The 27,164-nt window shown below is 39.0% G+C and overlaps 1 protein-coding gene across 2 annotated transcripts in view; it reads left to right on the top strand.

The window, feature by feature from the left end:
- The window catches only part of SLC17A5 (solute carrier family 17 member 5), a 49,223-nt gene extending 23,017 nt beyond the window's left edge, over positions 1-26,206 (top strand). For both annotated transcript variants that reach the window (XM_082731150.1, XM_082731151.1), the window contains exons 8-11: positions 2,403-2,535; positions 3,646-3,793; positions 21,014-21,104; positions 24,782-26,206. In XM_082731150.1, coding sequence (XP_082587276.1) covers positions 2,403-2,535; positions 3,646-3,793; positions 21,014-21,104; positions 24,782-24,919 — 510 coding nt within the window. In that variant the 3' untranslated portion in view covers positions 24,920-26,206. The remainder of the gene's footprint in view (positions 1-2,402; positions 2,536-3,645; positions 3,794-21,013; positions 21,105-24,781) is intronic.
- The last annotated feature ends 958 nt before the right edge of the window (positions 26,207-27,164 follow it).

Below are 27,164 nucleotides of genomic sequence, written 5' to 3'. Positions count from 1 at the left end.
CTCAGGTCATGATCCCGGGGTCTTGGGATCGGGCCCCGCATCGAGCTCTCTGTTCCGCGGGGAGCCTGCTTCCTCCTATCTCTCTGCTTGCTTCTCTGCCTACTTGTCATATCTGTCAAATAAATAAATAAAATCTTTTAAAAAAAGAAAAGTATTATATTTAAAATTATAATCTCATTAATTTAAAATGTTTAAAGCTCTTGATCCTTTGTTATAAATTTTCTTTTTCATAGAAGTTTAGCTTCATTAGTTATCCTCACTTTCCTTTTTTCTTAATTTTTCCTAATTCTAATGTCCCTATTTTTTTTTTTTTAAGATTTTATTTATTTGTGTGAGAGAGAGCAAGCAAGAGTGGCGGCAGGGTGGGGTGGAAGGAGAAGCCGACTCCTCATTGAACAGGGAGCCTGATTTGGGAGTCGATCCCAGGGCCCTGGGATCATGACATGAGCTGAAGACAGACTCTTAACCGACTGAGCCATGTAGGCACCCAATTTTGAAGATTTGTAGTAGTTTGCAGAAGGTAGTTGTAGGTTGTTAGCAGAGTTTTTAACATTTGAACCTTAAGTGGAAAATTTCAGTAACTCTGATGAATTACCAGTCTTATCCCACGAGAGAACTAGACCAATATCAGAAAATTCACTTCTCTATTTGCTTCAGTTTATTCATGTGTAGGATTCTGCCACAAATAATGATAGATGTGATCCTATTCTGCAGAAATCTAAATAGAATAAAATTTAAAGAGGAGGGGCGCCTGGGTGGCTCAGTCATTAAGTGTCTGCCTTTGGCTCAGGTTATGATCCTAGGGTCCTGGGATTGAGCTCCCTCATCCAGCTCCCTGCTCTGCGGAAGTCTGCTTCTCCCTCTCCCTCTGCCTGTGCTTGTGTTCCCCCTGTCGCTGTTTCTCTCTCTCTCTCTCTCTGTGTCAAATAAATAAAATCTTTTTTAAAAAATTTTTAAGAGGATATTACTCAGCTCAATACAAGAAAGAAACAAAAATCTTAGCTATAGAAGTAGAACTGGAAGCATACAGCATCTGAATATAGAGGACCACAAACTGATGAAAAAAACTGAATCTTAAGCACACTTAAATTCTTAAATTTAAAACATCAACAGGTTTTTTTTGGTTTGTACCATTCATGATGCTTAAATGGAATTATTACCAGATTTAAATACCACTGATAAAATATCTTTCTACCTTTTTTGTAAAACACGACCTTAGTTATAAAATACTGAAAGGTGTATCCATCTTTCTCAGACTATAAAAACATTTGTTCTTAGCAAAATTAGACCATTTATTATTGGCACCCCAGGTTTATGCTGGGAAAAAAATGAATAGAAGAAGAAAATATCTTTTTTTTTCCAAGTATGTGTTTTTCATTTTATAGAATTTGTGATTTCCTAAAAAACTGACTGTCAGATCATTTCCTACAAAGCAAATAACACATTTCCATGTTAAATCGTTTCATATCTCCTGGTACTTTTATTTTTTTTTTAGGTGGGAACTTAAAGGAAAAGAAGAGGGAAAAATAGAGGTCTGTCACCTCACTACCTGTGTCCTCTGCTCAAAGCATGTGGACATTGGACACTTGACTTAGATGGTGTGCATTCTAGAATAATTCATTAAGCAATACATTGAAATTATGTAGTTTTCTGTATCTGCATGTTACTTTGTAATAAAAATATTTGTATAGGGGTGCCTGGGTGGCTCAGTGGGTTAAAGCCTCTGCCTTTGGCTCAGGTCATGATCCCAGGGTCATGGGATCAAGCCCCACATTGAACTCTCTGCTCAGCAGGGAGCCTGCTTCCCTTCCTTTCTCTGCCTGCCTCTCTGCCTACTTGTGATCTCTGTCTGTCAAATAAATAAATAAAATCTTTTTAAAAAATCTTTTTAAAAATTTGTATAAATACAAATATAAATATGTATAATTATGTATACCATATAGCAATTTTATGTAATTTATAAATGTATTTTTAACATTTTCTATCTTTATATTTATATAAAATATAAATTATATCACTTAAAATAGAAATATTATTAAATTTTAAAATATAAATGAGTCATTACATATAATTTTAAATATAAAGCTATAATACATATATAATATATAAGTATTATGTAAATATAAGCAAATAAGTAAAAACTGACCAAAAACTAGTCAATAGGGAGAATCTATAGCTAATAGATTTGTCCTCTCTTACTAAAGCTGTACCCCAGGTCCCAAAATAACATGCAAGATTACTTTGAGCAGACTGGACTGTTTAAATATCAATAGGATATTGCTATGAATCTTCTTTTTGAGTGCTGGTGGGTGTGTGTATATGTATGTTGCTTTAGTTCTTCCTCCCCTCCGTCACCCCACCACCACCACGTAATTAATTCTAAATCTTCTTATTCTTTCCAGAATGGGCTACTCTCTGCACTGCCTTATTTTGGCTGTTGGTTATGTATGATCCTGTCTGGTCAAGCTGCTGACAATTTAAGGGCAAAATGGAATTTTTCAACAATATGTGTCAGAAGAGTTTTTAGCCTGATAGGTAAGTGAATTGAATGAAGGTTTGTTTCAGTTTACCATTATTTACTCTGTTTATATTGCAAGGCAAAATAGAAATTGTATTAGTCATTTATTTTGTCCACATATATGTCCACATATTTTTGTCCACATATATGATAATAATCATATGTTTCAGACTGCTTTCATAAAGGTAGTTTTAAAACTTTCTATGACAATTGCTTTATTTTTTTTTTTTTAAGATCTTCGGTAAGTGGAGACCCTGGAAGTCTCTGATGGCTATACTTCAGAAATTACCTTATAAAAGGACGCTATTCAGGATAATTCTGCAAACCCCTTCTGAGCAGCTACTGCTGGGAAGGTGCTGTCCTGTTCTATTACTTACTTATTTCAACTCCCAAGAATTTTTCCTCACCTGCAAATGAAATAGATCCCATTAGATTCAATCCAATTTTCTCTTTTTTGGCTTCTGTTCACCTGCTCCGTCCAATATGGTAGCCACTATCCATATATGGCTATTTATATTTAATTGAAACTTTAAAATAAGTTCCTTGACTGCAGTGCATACAAATACAACATTTCCATCATCACAGAGAGTTATTGGATAGGTGCTGCTGTAGAACAGAGAAATAGTGGCAACCCATTCATTAAGTCCCTTCCTGTTACACATATTTTGTGTTTAACTGCCTATAATAAAATATGTATATTGCTATTAATGCTAAAACCTAGATGGAGTGTTCTTCTAACTTTATTCAACAGAATTTATCTAGTTTATCTTCTTTGGTTATATGAACTTTGAATCTCATTCTGTACCAAATATAGCTTCTCTCTCGAACTATATTTTTCATTCTCTTCTTGCTCTTTGTAGAACTTTAGCTGAGTCTTGGCAAGGAAGATTTAATAATGTTGCATTGTGATATTTTCTTTTACATTATTTTCACATTAGTTGCATTATGTCTATGTGTTTTCCAGCAGTTTTCATTTTGTCATGAAAACTGTTCAGTCTTTTATGCAGTACAGCATTTCTACAGTAGGTGGCAGTAGTGTCAAATCTCAGATTTATACTATATTAAGGTAACCCAAGCAAATATTAATATTGGGGCTTCTTTTTCTGTTTATAACTTTTTAACTCCAGGAATGATTGGACCTGCGGTATTCCTGGTAGCCGCTGGATTTATAGGTTGTGATTATTCATTGGCCGTTGCATTCCTAACCATATCAACAACACTGGGAGGCTTTTGCTCTTCTGGATTTAGCATCAACCATCTGGATATTGCTCCTTCGTGAGTACTAATATAAAAATTGGCTATGATTGACCCTAAATTCTTTTTTAATTGTGGTTAAGTACATTTAACATGAAATACACCATTTAAGTGTACAGTTCTATGGCGCTAACTACATTCAGGTGTGAAGACGGAGTGCAGCTATGACCACCATCCATCTCTAGAACTTTGTCATCTTCCCAAGCTGAAACTGTTCCCATTAAACACTAACTCCCCACTCCTAACCCTCCCACCATCCCTGGCAACCTCCATTCTACTCTCTTCCTCTACAAATTTAACTACTCTAGGAATGACTTTAAATTCTTAAACAAGAGGCATCTGGATGGCACAATCAGTTGAGCATCCACTCAGTTTTGGCTCAGGTGGTGATCTCCGGGTCGTGGGATGGAGCCCCACATCAGTTCCGCACTCAGCACAGAGTTGGCTTAAGAGTCTCTCCTTCCCCCTCCCCTGCTCGCCACTCCATTCTCATTCTCTCTCAAATAAATAAAATGGCTTTAAAAAAGAATAAAAACAAATTTTTAAACAAGATTTCAGTTTATATAGTAATTAACACATGAAATTCTTTTTAAATTTAAAATTTTAACTGTCATCACCTCTATACACAGTTTCCAACAAAAACATTACACATAACACGTGATAACTTGTGTCTGTCTACCCAGCTAGAGTGGGAACTCGCAGGGCAGATGCTGTCTTACCATCCCCAGGGCTTATGAGCTTGGCACATGGTGGGCATTTAGTTGGATGGATGAATTGCCCAAGACCAAACCAAGTTATTTGTCCAATTATTATCTTACCTATATGCAAATATATTTGTCTAGCACTTGATAGCTTATAAATCACTTTCACAAACATTACCTCATTTTATCCTTAAAGCATTCCTAATGAGATATGTATTCTTAACTCATTTTATAACTAAAGATTCAGAGCAGTTAAGTGATTTTCTTACATCACATAGCTAATAAATGATAGAGCCCAAACTTGAACCTAAACTTCTTACCTTTAAGTCCAGAATTCTTTTTACAGCTCCTTCTCTGGAAATATTCTTTGGGCCACATACTTCTAGGATTCATTTGTGCCAGTCGACTAGGTAGAGGAGGGGCCATGTAAATATTTTAGCCCAGAAGATTTGATGTTGATGTGCTTAATTTGTAATGGATATGAATTTATTTTTGGAGAAAATATCGGTGGTCCTGTACCATGTTTACCCTTTCCCAAATTCTTTTCCCAAATTGACTACCATAGAATTTTCTGATTCTTATTAATCCTCAGTTTCCCGCCCCTTCAATAAGTACCTTAAGTAAGAAGTCAGAGAAGTTGGGGCACCTGGGTGGCTCAGTGGGTTAAAGCCTCTGCCTTCAGCTCAGGTCATGCTTTCAGGGTCTGGGATTGAGCCCCGCATCAGGCTCTCTGCTTAGCAGGGAGCCTGCTTCCCTTCCTCTCTCTGCTTGGCTCTCTGCCTACTTGTGATCTCTGTCAAATAAGTAAATAAAATCTTTAAAAAAGAAGAAGAAGAAGTCAGAGAAGTTTCCATAGATCAGACTATAAGTGTGCCCAGCTCCCTGCTGAATCCTGTCTCCCACTTTGCCGCGCCTACTAAAGGTTCATTCTCAGCCCCTGTGGCAGTGCTGTTTCCTCTCCACCCCTCTGCACCCTTCTCAGTTCACACCCTAGCTCTTCATTAGGCCTTTCCAGACCATTAATTCCTACTTTCTTCTCTTCCTCTTCTCAGTGCATTCCAGTTATAATTTTATGCTAGATGCGTTTATATTCACTGCCTTACCTTGATTTGTAATTATTTTAAATGCAACTTTCTTTCTTATCTCTGCAATTTGGATGTAAACTCATCAGACTAAGACAGGCTATACATTCATATCACAGCTTTTGCACAAGGAGAGGCACACCCAGTCCATACTTGTTGAGTGGTTGATTTATATAACCATACCAAGGAATTAGGAACTTCAGTGCTACATATACCCTTAACAGTGGGGAACCATGGAAGAAAATCAGCAACACTTAGGCACTGGACCAAGAAACCATTTGATATAAAAAGTAACCTAAGCAAAAGCTCTGGAACTATAAGCACAGAGAGCACAGGGGCCAAGTCCACCTTTTTGATCCCAGCCATACCAGAATCTGGCCCTGTGCTGGGTCTTGGTCAGTGCTCAATCAAGGGCATGAATAGAAGAATGAAAACAGCCTTTCACATTTAGCTCCATGTTAAAACTCTTTCTTAAAAATTATTTAGGTATTGGGCGCCTGGGTGGCTCAGTGGGTTAAAGCCTCTGCCTTCAGCTCAGGTCATGATCCCAGGGTCCTGGGATCGAGCCCCGCATCAGGCTCTCTGCTCAGCGGGGAACCTGCTTCCCTTCCTCTCTCTGCCTGCCTTTTTGCCTACTTGTGATCTCTGTCTTTCAAATAAATCAATAAATTCTTTAAAAAAAAAATTATTTAGGTATTGATTTCATTATATGTCAACACTTTTCTTTAATGCTCTTTCTTTAGTATTATATAATAAAATCAATTTTTATATTCTCTATTAAATTTAAATACAGAATCCACGACCAACGTGGAAAATCCTCCACATTATGGTCCCAATTTACCTTTGTAATTTTATTTCTCTCTCCCCTGCCTCGTCTAATTTGTACTTCGCCCCAGGTGAACTAAACTACTCTTTATTCTCAAAAAGTATCCCCCAAGAGACACACACGTTCTTTTCCACCTTTGGCCCTATGCTCATGCCTGTCTATATACCTGGAATGCTTGCACTCTGGATTTTTCTCATGTTTTGTAGTGATTAGATTCAGATAATGTATTCCTGACCAGATTCACTGGCCTGTGACCTCAGGGAATCACATTCAGAAGCCCCTGGTAATACTGATTTTGATCACCCAGTCAAGATGTTGTAGTTTCTCTAATAACTACTTACTTTTTCCCCCTTCAACAAGGCATCTCTGGAAAGATGCTTGGAGATCATACAAACATCCTTCTCATCACCCTCCTCGCCAGCTTAGATTTAGTACCCATTGTTGATCCACACCAAACCAGTTTTACCATGTGGCTTCAAAAACGTGGTATTTCCACCCTATCTTTCCCTCCACATATAATCAGTTGGCGTTCTTTTGTAAGGAAGATTTTCCCTCGTCCTCCACTTTTTTATCTATCATCAGCGTGGACTCAAAGATTCCTAATTTATTTGATGAGTTATAATCCGTTATTGTCCGTATCTGTTTTTATGCTCACATTATCTCAGATTTAGCTATAGGTGTCCCTCCGAGCTGGGTCCTATAGCCTATCGACATTCCCCACACCCCTTCACCATCCCGCTCCCTGCTTCGTCTTTGACCACTTTATTGATGAAACAACTAGATGTTCCAGATTCATTTTGTATCTTCCCTGCCTTGAAATACCTTGGGATCAGTGATTTCTCCTAGGAATGCTGGTTCCTTTCGGTGAAGAGTGGTGTTTAGAAACCAAGGCCCTGGCAAGAGATCATATGCCTTCATTACTAAGTTAGATTGCCTCTCCTAAGCAGGTGTTAGTTACTACTTAGAAATCACTCGAAGCATTGACTTTATTTGTAAATAAACAAAGGTTTATTTACAAATAGAACTCAAAAGGGGCACCTGGGTGGCTCAGTGGGTTAAAGCCTCTGCTCCAGCTCAGGTCATGATCCTAGGGTCCTGGGATTGAGCCCCGAATTGGCTCTCTGCTCAGTGAGGAGCCTGCTTCCTCCTTTCTCTCTGCTCAGTGGGGAGCCTGCTTCCTCCTTTCTCTCTCTGCCTGCCTCTCTGCCACTTGTGATCTCTGTCAAATAAATAAATAATCTTTTAAAAAAATCTTTAGATAATCTTAAAAAAAAATAGAACACAAAAGTCTGTGATTTTATCAAATTATTTCTTTTACATCTTTTGCATGCTGAATAGCACATAGTAAGCCTTGTTTTTTATTTTCTTATCTTTGGGATGTTGAAGTGATCCTTCAATCCTTCATAGAATTATCAAGGTACCAGCAGAGACTTGTAAATCTCTCTAGAGTGAATTGTAAGGATGCCTTCCTCCACAAAATAGCAAAAGATGACAGCTTTAAATGTACACTACTTTTATTATGATGTTATTATTTCTTAATTCTAGTTTAGTTGTTTAGTTATCTCCTTATTTCCATAATCATAACTGTTAAATTAGAGCAATGTATGGGTTAAAGCTGAGTTCACATATCAGCTACATTATATGTATTTAAATAGCTCTAAAAAGGATCTAGGGGCCCCTGGCTGGCTCAGTAGAGTATGTGACTCTTGATCTCTTGTTCCTGGGGTCATGAGTCCAAGCACCACATAGGGCATAGAGCTTACATAAATAAATAAATAAATAAATAAATAAATAAATAAATAAATATTAAAAGTATCTGCATAATAGTGAATTCCACAGGGTACTATGTAAATTTATATTGACAATAATATTGAGATTGAGGTTAGAAATACAATATTTTCTGAGATTAGGAATAAAAGGAAATAGTATATCTAAATAAGATTTTACTTATAAAGATATTTTATCCTCTCAACTTCTCTACTTCATACCCAAAATAATTTAAATAGACATATTTTAATATTTAGCCATACTTTATGGATATTATGTTATTTATTTACTTTTTATATATCAATTTACTTTCACATAATTCTTTCATGGAATTAACTACATTAACAATATGTGACTGCATATTACTTTATCTCATTGATTTATGCCTTGCTAATCTAATCACATACCTGGGATAGAAGAACCCTCAAAATTTAGAATTCTAACAAAAGTTAAACTGCATAAGCCTATGGAGCCTGTCATTCTTTTATACGGTTTGGATCTGGCAGTTGTTTATTTAACTAACAATGGTAACTACTTGCCTTAGACAGTAATGTTTTTGTTGGTAATTAGAAATTTGTAAGAACAATAATTGGTTATATACTGACTAAATAGCCACCCATTTTACAGAGAAAGTGGTACCTTCTTGAGTCAATTATTGTCATAGTATTTCATATAATTAAAATCAATTTAAACTTTCAGAACTAGAAATAGATGTGATTAATTATTAAACCCATTAGTTACAGTCTTGGCAGTGTTTAAATTCTGAAGTTCAAACATCTCTTGTATAGTTTCATGTGATTTTTATTTTTAAACTAGAAGATTACATTAATCCCACTTAAATATAAAATGTTTCGTTTTTTTAATGTAATGGTGAATTACATTTTTAAAGTATAAGGATCTGATAATCAGAATAGTAAAAATATTACACTGTATGTAAAAAGTCTATTGTGATTAAAAAAAAAAGAAAACTCTAAATATGTCTTATCCTATCTAGGAATATAATATTTCACATCCCAAAATTGATCATGCATGAAAGTTGTTGGGTTTTTTCTTTAATTTTTTTTTTATTTGACAGAGAGATCACAAGTAGGCAGAGAGGCTGTCAGAGAGGGGTGGGGGAAGCAGGCTCCCTGCTGAGCAGAGAGCCCGATGCGGGGCTCCATCCTAGGACCCTGGGATCATGACCTGAGCCAAAGGCAGAGGCTTTAACCCACTGAACCACCCATGCACCCCCATGCATGAAAGTTTTATTACAATGCCTGGCACATAGAGGGTTCTCAGTAAACATTTGTTGAAGGAATAATCTCTGGTTTTATCATGAGACCAAATGTCTAATGTTGAATTGTTTACAATATACCAAAGTCTTTCGTCAAAAAAAAATCAAAACAGAGGGAAGAATTTTTCTGTAACTTACAAGCTAGGAAATGCTTATTGAGTATACTTATTGGTGAGTAAGAAGTAAAAAAGTTTAGGGGCATCTGAGTGGCTCAGTCAGTTAGCCGTCTGCCTTCAGCTCAGGTCATGATTGCAGGGTCCTGGGATGGATCCCCATAGGGCTTTCTGCTCGGCAGGGGATCTGTTTCTCCCTCTGTACCTCCCCCAGCTCCTCTTCTTGCTCACTCTCTCTCACTCTCTTTCAAGTAAATAAATGAAATCTTTAAAAAAAAAAAAGTAGTTTAACATAATGATGAAAGAAAGGAAGAATTTGAAAAGCAAATTAACTTCAAGAAAACTTTGCTCAATTTAGTGATAATTAGAAAGATCTGATACAGGGGCAGCTGGGTGGCTCAGTGTCAAGCATCCGCCTTTGGCTTGGGTCATGATCCCAGGGTCATGGGATCCCTATGTAGGGCTCTGTGCTCAGCGGGAAGCCTGCTTCTCCCTCTGCCCCTACCCACTCATGCTTGCGCACACTCTCTCTCAAGTGCTTAAAATCTTTTAAAAAAAAAAAAAAAAAGGAAAGGAAAAAAATATCTGAATCTGATACAAACACAACAGGGCCTCCTGGGTGGCTCAGTTGGTTAAACATCTGCCTTTAGCTCAGGTCATGATCCCAGGACCCTGGGATTGAGTCCCGTGTCGGGTTCCCTGCTCCACAAGAAGTCTGATTCTCCCTTTCTCTCCCTCCCTCTCTCTCTCTCTGTCTCTCATGAATTTAAAAAAAAAAAAATCCGATACAAACAGAACAGAAATAAGAGCCCCTTGAAACTGAGGAAATAAAGAAATGAGATGTCATTTCTGAGGGACAGAGAATAGAAGAAGCCTAACCAAATTGCTGCACAGTGACGTGAGGCATGTATTTGAGATTTATAAAGTAGGAACAAAGACTGATTACCCAAGAAAGGATTCAAAGAAATAGCAAATAATTAAGGAACTGAAATATGTTCTTTAATGCTACTGATTAGAGAAGGAATCTGGAAGGGATTTCTCTTGAAGTGAGTTAAACAAAATGACATTGTTCCATTATGTAGTTTATAGAATCATAGAAAGTGAGAACTAGGACGGATTTACAGTAACTCATTCCTTGCTACTCCAAGTGTGGCCCACAGCCCAGGAGCATCGGTGTTACGCGGGAGCTTGTGCAAAGTACAGAAATCTCAGGCCTGACCCCAGCCTTGCTGAACTGGGATCTGCATCTTAAGGTCCTTAAGTGATTCTTGTGCATCTTCAGCTGTAAGGCCCTGGTCTAGTCAAGTCCTGTCCCTCCTACAACAGACATGTCTGTTGAGCTCACTCTCCATGACACTACAAAAAATAACACCCAGCTCCTGTGTGCAACGAGATCAGTCTAGTTCAGGAAGAAAGCAGTAAAAAAATAAATAACTGTAAGATATTATGATAAGTCAGTCTTCCGACAAATATTTATCAAATACCTGCCAATTACCAGCCATAAAAGACACAGCTCTGGCCTGTGAAGATTTTAGTCTAGGATGGTAGAAACGAAAGGCTCACACAGATAAAAAAAACTTTCTGAAGAAAAAATGAGAGAATACGAGAGAGAGATATAATGTGGATGAAGGAGTAAAGGAAGGTCTGTCTGAGGAAATGACATTTAAGCTAAAGTCTAAGGAATGTGTTAAGGTAGCCACCCCTCGGGCAAATAATATATGTCAATAAAAATAATTAATTTTAAAAAAAAGTTAGCAGGCATGGGCACCTGGGTGACCCAGTTGGTTAAGCGACTGCCTTTGGCTCAGGACATGATCCTGGATTCCCAGGATCAAGTAACGCACCTGGCTCCCCTCCCAACAGTACTCTGCTTCTCCTTCTGACCCTCCCTCGTCTTGTGCTCTCTCTCTCTCATTCTCTTTCTCTCAAATAAATAAATAAAATATTTTTAAAAGTTATTTTAAAAGTAATAAGTTAGCCAGGCAAAAAGGGAATAGTGTTCCTGAGAGAAGAATTTATATGAGTCCGAAAAGAAATCAGTGTGTGTCTTAGTCTACTCAGGCTGCCAGAACAAAATACCACAGACTAGGTAGCTTAAACAACAGAAATTTATTTTCTCACAGTTCAACATCCAAGATCAAGGTGCCAGCATGTTTAGTTTCTTGTCAGAACTATCTGGTTTGCAGATGGGCTGCTTTTTGCTATATGCACCCATGGTACTTCCCTCATGTGTCTGAAGGCATGCTCACATGTGTGCAGAGAGAGAAAGAGCTCCAGTGTCTCTCATTCTTCCTATAAGGGCACCCATAAATAGATGGGACTTGACAATAGATTAGACCTGAAGAGTAAGGAGAGATCAAACGTGATGATTTCTAGGCATTCTGTATCTGCAGCTGGATAGATGGATGTGCCACTTATTGGAACTGGGATACCTGAAGGAGGAAGAGTCTTGGAGGAAAATAAACATTTCAGACATGTTAAATTTTAGATATTTGTGAAAACATCTAGAAAATAGTAGTTAAAGGCAGTAGGATTTATGGATCTGGATCTCAGCATTTGGATTGGAAATGAAAATTAAGGAATAATAATACACATTTTAAAGCATTGAAAGACAAAAATTGCCTTGGGAGAGAGTGACAAGTGATCCCAGGACTGGATCTTGGCAAACAAAGAAAGAGGGAAATAACTAGAAAAGGAGCAACAGGGAAGATAGAAGGAAAATTAAGAATGTGTTGTCAAGAAAGCCAAGATCGGGGCGCCTGGGTGGCTCAGTGGGTTAAAGCCTCTGCTTTTGGCTCAGGTCATGATCTCAAGGTCCTGGGATTGAGCCCCGCATCGGGCTCTCTGCTCAGCGGGGAGCCTGCTTCCTCCTCTCTCTCTGCCTGCCTCTCTGCCTACTTGGGAACTCTGTCTGTCAAATAAATAAATCTTTAAAAAAAAAAAGAAAGAAAGCCAAGATCATCCAATCTTCAAGAATGGCCTCTGGATACGAGATAAAGATTTAGATCTACAACATCTAAAGATTCAGATGTAAATCTAATAAAAGATTTAGATCTACAACATATGAGTTGTAGATAAAGCCATGGAATTGGATAAAAAATACTCAGGAAATGATGAAAATCTTCGGAATTCATCAAGAGAAAGAACCTGACGCAAGAATAACTGAAAAGAAGGAACAGGAGAAAGAGAAGGAAAATAAGTAGAGACTGGAATTCCCAATGGGAGGGCTTGATTAACAGTGCCAGATGCCACAGAGAAGCCAAGCAAAGCAAGAATGAAAGTGTTCCTCTCCAGATGGAGAAGTTCATTAAACATATTGGTGAAAAGGCTTCTGTAGAACAAGGAGAAGGACGCTAAGCTGCAGTGACGTAAGGAAGGAATGAATGGAAAGATAAGGAAGTGAAGACCATCAGGATAAAGCAATGATCTCAAAAGTGAGATCCTTAGCCCGTCCATATCAAAATCATCAGGAGTGCTTCTTAAAAATAAAGCAGAATCACGGATCACAGGGCTAGGGAAAGACTCTATCTGCATTTTGTCGCTCCTCCTGGTGGTTTTCATGGACTTTAAAAATTTGAGAACCACTGCCAATAAACAACTGTTTCAAAACTATAAACTATGAAGGGAAGGAGAAAAAAACTAAAGAGAGACACATATTGATGGAAGATTGACTGGGTTTTTTGTTTGTTTGTTTTTTTAAGGTGAAACAGACCCAGGTTGTAAATGCAGTGAGAAAAGAAGTCCAATAAACAAGGAAAGGTTAAAGCTGAAAGGAAGAAGTGACAACTAGTGGTTGGTAGATGTCAGGAAGGGATGAAACTCAGAGTCAAAGTAGAGGGATTATCTTCCAAATAAGAAGAAATGGAAGGTAGTAAGGTGGGTTCAGTTAAAGAAAAGTTCTGAGTTGAGTGAGATGAGAACATGGGAATTGTAGTGACTCAAAATATGTCCACACATTCTCCATCTTCTCCCTTTGGAAGATGGAGCCTATTTCCCCTTCTCTTGGGTGTAGGCTGGATTTAGTGACTTGTTTCTAGTGAATGTGGCAAAAGTAGTGATATCTGACTAGGTCATTAAAAGGCATCACAACAGCTTCCTTGCTCTCTGTCTCTCTCAGATGACTCATCTATCATGTAGGGAGGACACTTAGGAGCTCTGCGGCAAGGCCAACTTGGGGAGAACCAAGGCCATCGCTAGCAGCCACATGAGTGAGCTTAGAAGTGGGTAATGCAGCTCCAGCCAACATGACTGAAACTTCATGAGAAAATCCGACCCACAACCACCCAGCTAAACCACTTCGACATTCCTGACCCACAGAAACTGTGAGAGGATAAATATTTGTTGTCCTCAGCTGCAAGGTTTGAAGTAATTTATAGTGTAGCAGTAGATAACTAATTGAAAAATCTTAACTGTCAGTCTTTGATTTCTTTGTGACATGGGACTCAAGTTCATTGCTGAGACTAAGAAAGAAGATAGGTGAAGAAGAAAGATTTGAGAATCATAAAAGTTCAAACTAGCTACCGGGGAAAATTGTCAATAAGAACTCATTGAAGGGATTTTTGGCATTGACAAGGATCAGAGGCAATTGGAGATGAATTTTGTACTTCTCTATTTTACAGAGTTGTTCTTTCAGTGGTGTTCAGCAGCCCAAGTGTAGGACTGAAAATGTGCTGTAGGATTGATTTAGGCTTGAGATTTTAACAAGCTGAGGGTTGATGAATATGGGATATGGGAATTGAGGGTCTGGGCACGAGGTAGCTAGACTGTGTTATCTCTCAGATGCTTTTAGTTGAACTAATAGAAATCTTAATTCAAGCTGGCTAAACAGCATAGTCTATTGATTCACTTTAGCATAAAATCCAGTGACAGTTGGTTTCAGACAAGAGTTGACATCAGCTGTCCACTAATATTACCAAAGATTCATTTCTTTTCCACTCTCTAGCTTTCATATTAGTTTCACCCTGAGACTGGGTGTGCTTCTTAAATCACACAATGAAATGATTGCCAGTAACTACCAGAATCGCATGCTTCTTTACTCACATTGGTCAAGGAAGAAAAGATTCTTTTTCTCTCTGTACCATGATAGTAAGTCCTAGGTTTCATTTTGATTGAACCAAAGCAAGTTACATAACCACCCCTGAACCAATCCCTACAGCCAAGAGAATACCATCTGACTTTAGGACAATTAGCACCCACCCTAAAGTTAGAGGTGAAGGAGTCAGTATCCCCCAAACCTCATGGGAATGGATGCTGAGGAGGCCACTGGTAATGTTCACTACAATGCATGGAGATGTGAGCAGGAAGAACTCATTTTGAAGATGAAGAAATTCAGGTACAGAGGAGTTGGGTGGCTTCCAAAGTCACCCCTAGGAAATGGCAGACCTGAGATTTGAATCCAGGTCTCAGCAACATGATTCAAGGATCTTTCTGCTACATCAGGTTGTCTCTTGAAGCTCTTAAAAACTGGTCATCATTTAGTAGTTATTTTGAAAACTCATGGAAAAAAAACTCATTGCCAAGAACAGATACATACTCTGGTTGCCTCAGTTTATGTGAGTTTATTTTAAAACTAAGTAAATAAATATGAGAAGTAAAAATTGTAAGGAACATAAAATTGGCCCACTTGCCAGCTAGCCAGAAAAAAGGTAGTGAGCCACCCACTCCATTTCATGGAGCTGAAATGTAATTCAGGATTCATCAGGTACCTTCAGTCCTTCAGGAGCTCTGGAATCTGGCAAGAACTTCTGGGAAGGTGGGAGGGGGTAATATATATGTGTATATATATTTATATTTATATATATATACATGCACACATAGTACCTACCTTATAAGATTATAGAACACATATACACTTGCTTATACACTTAGCTCATTATCGTAAGTGCATTTGCACATAACACAATAGACTATTATTTTCTGGGAAACTTTGAGTCAGGTCCCATGACCAGGATTACAAATCAATCCAAGTAAAATAATAAAGGGCTGATTGGTGAGCTCTTGGAAAAGAAAAGTCTGATTACTGAGGAGTAACCATTGGATCATTAACAGCCAAAAGAGCAAAATGGTCTAATTTCTCAACATTTTTAGCCTCATACAGAAAGGGAACACAATAAATATGGTACATGAGGATTTCAAGTAGATCTCCCATGATAACCTTTTGGATAAGTTGGAAAAAGATGAATTGGATGTACAATTAGGTGGGTGTGTAATTACTAAATTTCAGTGTCATGGCATGTGGATTAAAGGATCTAGTCATTTAACAAACACTGTACCCAGGCATTCTACCAAATGTTGAAGACACAGACACGAAGGTAATATGGTCCCTGTTTGCATCTGTAGAAGCTTCTGGTAGTTTGGGAGGATGGTAAGGTCACATCCTGAAGCATATACTGGATAATGGCCAAACAGGATCCTGGAACTGGGCTTCAGGCATCAGCTGAGTGGTTAAACTTCATATCTTGAAGACCCTGTTTTAGCCCTGGCATTCTGTGAATTGTAAGTCAAAAAAGACATTTATCTAGACATAGAATGAAACCAAACAGTTTAGTAACATAAATGATTTCAACAGGTAGTTGTAGAAGTTGGTAAGTACACATGTGCACCATGTACTTACCTCCAGATATATAGTAGTAATCAATATATGTATATATGTGAACAGCATATGTAACTTCTAAAAATATATCACTATACAAATGTAAGGTCATCTCATCAAAGTCAAAATGATTTCCCTCCCTTATATTTTGATTCAGCCCTTCAGAAGAGCTTGCAGTTTTTATTTTCCACCTAGAATTTCTTCCTTCAAAGGATGCTAGGTTGTTTCTAGTTCTCCATGTCTTGGTTAACTGGGGGATCACCTATCTTTTGACCACGTTGTAGCTTAGTTGCTTTTTTTTTTGTAACAACTGAGTGCCCATGCACTAGATAAAGCTCTGGTAATTAGAACAAGAATATTTGAGGGCCACAGACTGTTAAGCATTCAGAACTGGAGCTTATGGTGAAAAATCAAGCTCAAGAAAACTGGTAATTCCTTTAGATTGAATTTGGTGATGACTGTGGCAGCATTATTCAGGCAGCATAACAGATTATATATAACCTTGTATTACTAAGTACTGATTTGGAGTCAGACAAATTGGGTAACATTTTACAGTCTTTCTTCATCTGTAGTATGGAGATAGGAATCCCTACCTTATGGAGTGGATTTTACTATTAAAATGGGATATGTGTAAAATACTTAGAGCCACGCCTGACATAGGTTTTTCAATATACAATCAGTAATCCTTTTAACATAAAGATGTGTTTGTGGTATTTTTCAAGCCTTTTCCTCTCTAGATTAAAATAGATTTTCTGTGGATAATTTTGTTGCCCAGATACACAGGAATTGGAGAGACTTTTAAAGATTAATCCCAGAGCACGCTAGTACTGCACCAGCACAGAATACAGACTGGGTCTGTACAACATGTTTTTTTCCCCAGCAGTCATCCATCTTTCATGGCCCTGCCTGGCCAAGTGTAATATAAATACTTGAATGAGTTTCTTGGTGCTGACATTTAGGATTTCACAGCGTTCGTCTGCACTTAATATCTGTCACTGAAAAGGCCTGGCAACATTGCAGTTGGTTCCTCCTACTGCCAAGGTGTTAATGGTTTAACTAAAAAAAAAAAAAAAAAAAAAAGACATGTTCTGCCAAGCTTGGTTAATTTAAGATACACTCCCTAAAGGGCATAAGCCAAAAAGACCTGTGTTGTACGCTTTTGTTACTGTATCCAGTATGAACGAGTTTTGAACATAAAAATGTGTGATGGTTGTAGATCATTGACTTGGTTTCAGCAGGATGTTTTATTTAGGCACCGTATTAGTCAACTGCCATTCAGAATGCCACAGACAAGAGAGCTTAAAAAAGTAGAAGTTTATTTTCCCACAGTTCTGGAAGCTCAAAGTTGGAGATCAGGGTCTCAGCATAGTCAAGTTCTGGTGAGAGCTCTTTTCCTTGCTTACAGATGGCCCCCTTCTCCCTGTGTCCTCACATAGCCTTTCCTTGGTCAGTCCTCACAGAGATAGAGTGAGTTCTCTCTCTTCCTCCTCTTGCAAGGCCACCAATCCTATTGGGTTAAGACCCTACACTTATTTAACCTTTATTACCTCCTGAAAGTTGTAGCTCCAAAGAAGTCACAGTGGGAGTTAGGACTTCAACATATGAATTTTGAGAGGACACAGTTCAGTCCATATCAGGCACTTGTCCACAAGGAAAATGGGGAGAGAAATTGCAGATTAATCATCTGCAGCCAAGACACTAGATCCTAAATACTACTAGAAATAATAGTACCCCACAATAAGACCGGATGGACTAATAAATACTGAGCTTCTTTAATTTGTATTTTATTTTATGATAATACTGATTATTTCATGAAAATGAAAAGTTCTTGGGGCAGCTGGGTGGCTCAGTCGGTTCTGCCCTCAACTCTTGATTCTGGCTCAGGTCATAATCTCAGGGTCCTGAGACTGAGTCCCATGACAGACTCTGTATGTTTAGCATGGAGTCCGCTTGTCCCTCTCCCTCTGCTACTCCTCCAACCCCTGCTTGTGCTTGCTCTCACTCTCAAAAAAAAAAAGTTCTTTTTTTTTTTTTTTAAGATTTTATTTGTTTGACAGAGATCACAAGTAGACAGAGAGGCAGGCAGAGAGAGGAGGAAGCAGGCTCCCCTCTAAGCAGAGAGCCTGACACAGGGCTCGATCACAGGACACTGGGATCATGACCTGAGCCAAAGGCAGAGGCTTTAACCCACTGAGCCACCCAGGTGCCCCTCAAAACAAAAGTTCTAATTGGACTTTTTATATACCTAGATGACTTTTATGAAAAAATTATAAATGCCATTTACTTAGTTCACCAATTTTTAACTCCACCATCATCTTTAAATTTTCTCGCTAAAAATATCAAAACTAACTCTAACCCATGCTCTGAGATCTGTGGTCTAGATACTATCAGTGTACAGGAAATACAGCGAACGTAAGATTATGTTATATGGTATCTCAGGGATGCAATCTACACAAAACAGAATGCAGGACTCTCTATAGGACAAAACCCCAGCTTCTTCAGTTAAAGAGAGAGAGAGAGCAATAAAAAACAAATAAACTATTGATACACACAACAACTTGGGATGATGTTTATTTGTTTATTTTTTTAGAGATTTTATTTATTTATTTGTCAGAGAGAAAGCACAAACAGGGAGAGCTGCAAGCAGAGGGAGACACAGGCTCCCCTCTGAGCAAGGAGCCCAATGCGGGACTCGATCCCAGGATCCTGGGATCATGACCTGAGCCCGAAGGCAAATGCCGAACCCACTGAGCCACCCAGGCGTCCCTGGGATGTTTAGCAAACCCCATATGTAATCCAAAAGGTTGCATACTGTGTGGTTCCATTTGGATCAGGAATAAGCACGCTTTGGAGCCGGTACCCAAGAGAGGTATTTGCGTCTGTGAGACAAAGCACCAGCAGCCAGCACAGCCAGTGCCCCCGGGTTCCATGGTCAGGGCCTGGAACAACTGCGGGTCATGTGCCACTTCTCTTGTCAGCATGTACTGAACGAGCATATATGTGCTGGCCCTGCAAATAATAAAGGGAAATAAAGCACGACTTTGCAGTGAGACTATGGAATCTGAATTAGCAAACTTGACTTAGAGAACAATTACCTCCTAGAACCCATAGCACTGGCTTTAAGGACTTAATAAAGTTCTGGGAAGACAGGGCTCAGTGTGAGCTGAACTAGACAAAGGAAGCTTCGCGGAAGAGGTGCTGAGCAAGTGGTCTGGACAGAAGGAATATGGATTTCAGACAGCGAGTAGAGTATGAAGGAGGATAACAGGAATGAGCATAGCAGATGGGAGCAGCTGGGTGGGAGCTGTCGGAATCGGAAGTGACACAGTCTGCAGCACTGGGTAGTGAGACCAGGTAGATGGACCAGGGAGGGCGAGGCTATTGCAAATCAGGCAAATGATTATAATCTCCTTAAGGGCAAGCATTAAGCCATCCTCGTAAGTTTTAGAGTAGGAATGACCTCAAAAAATTATGATTATTCAAATTAAAGCTTATACAGTCTGAGAGGCAGTTCAGCCATGTGTAAAATATCCTTAAAAATGTTAATTCCAGGGGCGCCTGGGTGGCTCAGTGGGTTAAAGCCTCTGCCTTCTGGGATTGAGTCCCGCATCGGGCTCACTGCTCAGAGGGGAGCCTGCTTCCTCCTCTCTCTCTGCCTGCCTCTCTGCGTACTTATGATCTGTCTGCCAAATAAATAAATAAAATCTTTTAAAAAAAAAGTTTATTCTAGTAGATTCTGTATTTTGACTGGGTGCTAGTGACATGGTTCTGTTCACTTTATAGAAATTAATCACACTGTGCACTTATGGTTTGTGTTCATTTCCATATGTATGTTATACTCAAAAATAATGTTTTAGTGTACTTGGTGGGTGCTGGGGGGACTCACATGGGAGCAGCAGGTACGTTACATGTGAACATCTATGAACCCATGAGTGATAAGGGAAATAATCTATCACTGACTGGCCAAGGTCACATAGATGGTCAATGGTAGAACTAGAAGTCACAGGATCTTTAAGTCTCCTGACTAGAAGTTCAATATGACTTCTTTATGGAAAGTAAGCGTTTCATTCAGCCTTCCTTAGTTTACATTCCTTATATATTGGAGAAATCAGACCATTAGCACTTTCCAAATACAAGCAGAAATTCTTCCTTTAAAGATTTGCATCTAAACATAACTAAGAATATCCAACTCCTCTAAGCTTTATTCTTAACATAAATCAACTTTCCCTGAGTTATTAAAAATGCATTTTTTGTTATATATACACCCATACAATGTATACCAAACTTGTCTACCTCTGGGAAGTATGCAACGACTTAGCTATACGCATATACGTGATAAGTGGAATAAGTAAATCGGAAATTGCTATGTTCAATATTATTTCATTTCATAATAGTATATTAGAAATATATACATATAAATAAAAATAATTAAAATATTTACCAAAGTATTAATATCAATTTTCTCAAAGGTAATTTTATTTTCTTAAATTTTTTTTATTTTCAACAATGAAATAGATTTTGTAATCAGGAAATAAATTCTTCCTTTTTTTAAAAAAACTAAAGAATCTTAAGATACATCAAACTTCCTGTTTAACACAGTCCTGTACCCTGTACGAAAATCAATCTCAACACTTTTCTAAATCACTATAAAGAGGATTTTCATTTCAGTGGTGGCGTTCCCCTATGTAATATTAGAATGCTTATTAACTATTGAAATGCAAGTTTTTCACCAGCTAAATATATTCAGTCCAGCTTGGTAAGACATTTCTTTTAAACATGAAAATTCACAAAAATATAAACTGTTCTGAAAGTAGTATAGCTATCTGTTGAAAGAAGCTACTTCAATGTGTAACACAGTAATCTCTATGAAAATGTTTTCTGCAGGTATGCTGGTATCCTGCTGGGCATCACAAATACATTTGCCACTATTCCAGGAATGGCTGGGCCTGTCATTGCTAAAAGTCTGACCCCTGATGTAAGTAGATAATTTGCTTATATATGCAAACGTCTACACAATTCACTTGAGTCTGCACATCTGTCAAAATTTGAGTATATATATATTTTTTAATATTTTATTTATTTATTTGACAGACAGAGATCACTAGTAGGCAGACAGAGGGAGGGGAGGGGAAGTAGGCTGAGCAGAGAGCTGGATGCGGGGCTCGATCCCAGGACCCTGAGATCATGACCTGAGCTGAAGGCAGCGGCTTTAACCCACTGAGCCACCCAGGCGCCCCAAATTTGAGTATATTTTAATTGAGAGTAAAATTCTGAATGTTTATTCTTGTGCAACTCTTTACATCAGCAAAAAGGTAAGTGCCATACTGGACAGGAAAATATATTTTCCAAGAACACCCCTTGGTTTTTAGACAAAACAACAGAACTAAGTTCAACAAAGCTGTTGTAGCTCACACCACACAAGTACTTAAAAGTGGTGATATTTTACAAGGTAAGTAACTTGTATCTTTGGTTTGAACAAATCAAAACTGGCAATGGAAAGTTATTCAAGAAGTGGATCCACAAAGGTGAGGTATCGGGAAGTCACGTGGGAATGAGTAAGGAACTAGGGAAGTGATCACCACTGAGAGGAGCAGAAGACTTGAGAAGACATGGCATGTGTCTTCACATCTTGAAGGACGACCACACGAGAGATGGTGACTTATTCTTGGCAGTTCCACAAAGATAGGTGAAGAGAAGTAATGAGGACACAATAGGAAAATTCTGTTAAAAGCTGTCTACTCTGTGGAAAGGGCTGCCTTATGAGTTAGCGAGCCCTGAAATGGTCAAACACGGATTCTACAGGCATTTCATGAGTGACTATTAATATAGCAGGTACTGAGGATCCAAAGCCAAAATGATAAGCTTCTGCACTTGTGAAAATCCTCATTTAGGGATGGCACATAATCGAATAGCTAAAGTACAGTGACGAATGCCGCAGGGGAAAAAAAGTGTGCAGGGTGCGGTGGGCACAGGGGAGAGCACACACAATTTGCAGGGAAGGAGCCCTGGAGGAGTGAGCAAGGTGTGGGAAGGGCACTGAGCCTCCGAAATGCAGAGTGCCCTGGGGTGGTCTTACCTCCAGCGGGGAGGCAGCATGGTGCCACATCAGTCAGCAGAGATTCAGCACTGTACCAGTGGCTCACAGTGTATAAGAAAGAAAAATAAAAGACCTCTGACTCAAAATTTCTGTTTAAAAAAATCTAAAGCCTGTTGAAATATATTTTTTAAGTGGCTGACTTAAAGCTCTAAGAGACTTAATTTTCTCTTTGTCTCTGTGATCAGATTAACACCACCTAATCCTTAAGAATTTCAGAATATGCTTACCACCTTTCTTATTACTAAATATACTGATTTCAGATGTGTATGTGTTCACCACAATGAGTGTTCCTATTTCTTCTCTGCTCCCACCATTCATTCATTCATTCATTCATTTCAAGATTTATTTATTTAAGAGAGTTTGTTCCTTTGTGCAGGCGGAGGGTGAGGGGCAGAAGGAGACAAGCAGACTCCCCATTGAGTGGGAAGCCTAATGTGAGGGTTTATCCCAGGACCCTGAGATCATGACCTGAGCCAAAATCAAGTCAGTCGCTTGGCAGACTGAGCCACCCAGGCACCCCTGCTCCCACCATTTCTGATTCCTTACTTGAATGAACCCAAGCCTCCTTGTTACTATGTTCTCTCACTTAATAGAAACGAATGTTGGGAAAGTTGTGATTTTTCCCCCCCTAGAATTCTTTGTCTTCATATGGACATGTCAGAAATGTTTAACCTTATCTCTGCGGAGCACTGTGGCAACACAGGAACCTAAGTCAACGTACTACCATGTATTAATTTCATTTATTATGGATAATCATAGTATTTCTGCTAAGAATACCTGGATTCCTCAGTCTTGAATGTTTATAAAGTGCGAACTGAACTGGATTTGGATAGGCTATCATAGCATTTGTTTAATGTTATTAAAACGATTTTTTTTTTTAAAAGGAGAACACAGGGGTCCCTGAGTGGCTGAGTCGGTTGAGCATCAGACTTTTTAAAAAATATTTTATTTATTTATTTTTTGACAGAGAGAGACACAGCAAGAGAAGGAACTCAAGCAGGGGGAGTGGGAGATGGAGAAGCAGGCTTCTCACTGAGCAGGGAGCCTGATGCCGGGCTCAATGCGGGGCTTAATGCAGAGCTCGATGCAGGGCTTGATCTCAGGACTCAGGGATCATTACCTGAGCCGAAGGCAGATGCCTAACGACTGAGCCACCCAAGCGCCCCAAGCATCAGATTCTTGATTTCAGCTCAAGTCATGATCCTCGGGGTGGTGGGATAGAACCCTGCATCCGGCTCTGTGCTCAGTGTGGGGTCTGCTTGGGATTCTCTCACTCCCTCTGTTCCTCCCTCTGCATGTATGCACACACACACTCTCTTTCTCTCTCAAAATAAATAAAATCTTTAAAAAAAAAAAAAAAAAGGAGAAACACATACTTCCTTTACAATTGTAATTGCTCACAATTGAAAATTATTGCACTGCCTCAGAAACTTTGCAGAATGAGCCAAGTACAAATAAGTAACATATTGTTAGCATATCTAAACAGTTACTAAAATTTAAGATGGATTTCTAAGGTTTTTTTTTTACCAAAATACATGAATCTCTGATCAGCATAACAGAGTGCTGTCTTTCTCCATGATTTCCCTTTTTTCCTAAAAGAATGACCTCATACTAGCTTCCTAGTGCCTTTCCTTTTTCTTCCTCATTGCCAATTCCCCTGCTTGCTTTTTCTTTTCTTCATGCTGCAGATGTAGCATTCTGGTTAGACTGACATTGCAAAATCCAAAAAATGGTTGTTTAAGTTAGTCACATGACCCAGAAATTAGCTAACTGCCTGATGTTTTTATACCACTATATTATACGCTAAACAATTGTGTTTTGCTGATCGCTTAACTGGCAGATCTCATCCATGTCCTGTTTTGTGGGTCCATCAGGAGTTCTCTGTGCTGGGCCTCAAACTTGAAATTCAAAGTCCATCTTAACTCATCCTTTCTTGATCTGGCTTATATCTCCCACCTAAGAACTAGGGAAATGATGGGCAAGCATACAGCTTTCCTAGTACCACATCGCTGAAAGCCATGCCATGTTTTATTTTGAGTAAATCTGAGTGTACTTTGAGTAAATGTTGGAGTAGAAATACACAGATCCTAAGTATACAGCTGGATGAATGTTCACACACTCATGTAACCAACACCCGTCAAGAAACGGGACATTATCTCTCTCGCAAAGCCTCTGGGTGCTCCTGGCTGACATTCCCCTTTCACCCTACCAAGAGGAGCCCCTATTCCTACTTTTAACACTATGGATTAGTTTTGTGTAATTTTGAGCTTTTATATAATTGAGTTTGATAAAAAATGCAGTCATTTAATATGTACTCTTTTGTGTCTGGCTTCTGTGTAACATTTTGTTAGTGAGCTGCATCTATGTTGTTGTAGCTCATTCATTTTAGTTGCTGTATAGTATTCCACTGAGCAAATATATCACAGTTTCACTGTGGAGGGAGCTTGGGTTGTTTTCATCATGAGACTTGTAACAGTCTTGTGATCCCACCTTTCCTATAAAGCTGACTATAAACAAAATTTTTTTCATGTGCATGTTTCTCTTTTTCCCTGTAGAACACTATTAGAGAATGGCAAACAGTTTTCTACATCGCTGCTGCTATCAATGTGTTTGGTGCCATTTTCTTCTCGCTATTTGCCAAAGGTGAAGTGCAAAACTGGGCTCTCGACGATCGACATGGACACAGAAACTGAAGGAACCAATAAATAATCCTGTCTCTATTGAAGTATTTTTGTTTATCATGTAACCTAAAAGTGCCTTTGATATTTTAAATGTGTATGCAGTCTATATAAGAAAAAACTGGATGAAATTTTTAAGGCTTGTAATCATGAAATGTCACAAGTTGCCAGATTAGTAAAATTCACTATTTTTAATCATTAATAACATGTATCCTGTAACTTACACTTGAGGGTCATATATCTGGCTGTAAATCAGGCAACATAAAGTAGGGAAGTTCTATTGATTTTTAAGGGGCATCCTTGAAGGAATGAGTTGAATGGACCCCTCTATACCTTTGCTTAATTAAACTACATAATAATTCTCAGGTCTTGGTAAACACTTGTTTTTTACTACTTTCCTCATATAAATTATTTGTTGACCACAGCCCCTGACACTTAGGTCTCAAACGATAGCATCTCCACAGAGCTGCCAGCCACGGTATAATCTGGCTTGGCAACCACACGAAGGGAAGCATGCCCAGGCAGCTGCCAAGCATTCCCTCCCTGACTTCAGGGACGATGCCCAGCATTTATCAGAGGCGGCATCCAAGGCCAGGGTCAGCGCCAAGTCTTCAGATGGTGTTCTTCCCCTAGGCGTTGTTAATGTGTCGAGGAAGATTCGAGCAGGCCCCGGGCAGCAAGAGGCACCTCCATGGTCTCCATACAAATCCTCACACTTTCCCTCCCCCCCACCCCCAAACTGGAACATTGATTGGCATGTAACCTTCAAGAGAATGGTGTGATGCCCAATTAGCCACAAATAAAATTATCCTTTATTAAAACAACATTCACGTGGATTAGAACATAAATTTCCAACTCTCTGTGTTCTCTGGGCTTCGCCAGAATAAGTAAAAAAATTTTCTTAAAACACATTTTTTTTTTCCATTTGTCTACATGTAACCTTCTGGTTTCAGTTGAAAATTGAAGTGACTTTTATTTGGCCCCATCACCTACAACCAGTAGTGGAATCATCCTTACTTCCGGTTGCTAAAATCCTATTTTCCAGTTTTTCCTCTGAACCACTTTCCAGCGGCTCTTGAGCATGCTTGGAGGGCATTTATGTGATTTAGAACTTGATTTATGTTTTTCTATGTTTGTTCAACACTACCTGTAACATTTTAAGTAAAACTGATTCATGTAATATGATGTGGATATATTTCTGTAAATTTATTTTTAAATCTGTAAATAGCTTTACATTGCTATGATGATATTTCTTTTATAAATCATCACAATAAACATTTTTGGATTGGTTTTTGGATCTGACAGTCCTATGGTTATCTCTAGTATCGTGATTGGCTATGTGACATCTCTGCCATCCTCCTCAAGCCACCAGGCTATCTCCCCGGGTCCCTCTCTGTGCCACCACCAGGCCAAGGACACTCGGGCCATCTAAGGGAGATAGCATGAGGAATCTCTGTTGCCATCAGCCTGCCCTTCCTAGCTTTGCAGAGGGCCCGCTCTTCTCCCCAAAGCATATGCCTACACCACATACTACACTACATATGCCTACACCACAGACCTACACCCTCTCCTGCTCTAAGCTCTTTATTTAGTAATTCCTCTGTAATTCGCTTCTTCAATCTCCACCTTTCTTCTTGTTCTTTTCCACCTGTCTCGAAGACACTCAAGTCTTCTCTAACCTTTAAAAACAAAAGTATGAAATTCTTCTGGGGACATAAAACCACAAATACATACAGAGTATCTCTACCATGATATTCAAGAAACCAGAAAGAGTGGTGGCCTGGAGAGAGAAAAACAGGCAACCAGGGGTAGGAAGGAGAATTAATTTTCACCTTACCACATGTGGCAATGTGACTGTTTAAAGCATCATTTAAATAAACAAACACCTGGGCGCCTGGGTGGCTCAGTGGGTTAAGCCGTTGCCTTCGGCTCGGGTCATGATCTCAGGGTCCTGGGATCGAGTCCCGCATCGGGCTCTCTGCTCAGCAGGGAGCCTGCTTTCTCCCCCCTCTCTCTCTCTGCCTACTTGTGATCTCTCTCTGTCAAATAAATAAATAAAATCTTTAAAAAAAAAAAAAAAACAAACAAACACCTGTTGCTCAAGCTACTGCGTAATCACCACCAGGTTTTCAGCTGCCCACTGGACATCCCCATCTGGTATCTTCTCCACACTTGGGACTTTAAATCCAACCTCTCTCCTTCACCTCCACCTCCTCCCCCAATAAAACCTGCTGTTCCCGCCACTTTTCTTACTCTTGCT

The sequence above is a fragment of the Mustela nivalis genome (assembly GCF_964662115.1).
Source record: "Mustela nivalis genome assembly, chromosome: 5".
Taxonomy (NCBI): domain Eukaryota; kingdom Metazoa; phylum Chordata; class Mammalia; order Carnivora; family Mustelidae; genus Mustela; species Mustela nivalis.
The sequence above is the reverse complement of the archived record's forward strand: the minus strand, read 5'-3'. Positions and strand labels throughout refer to the sequence as shown.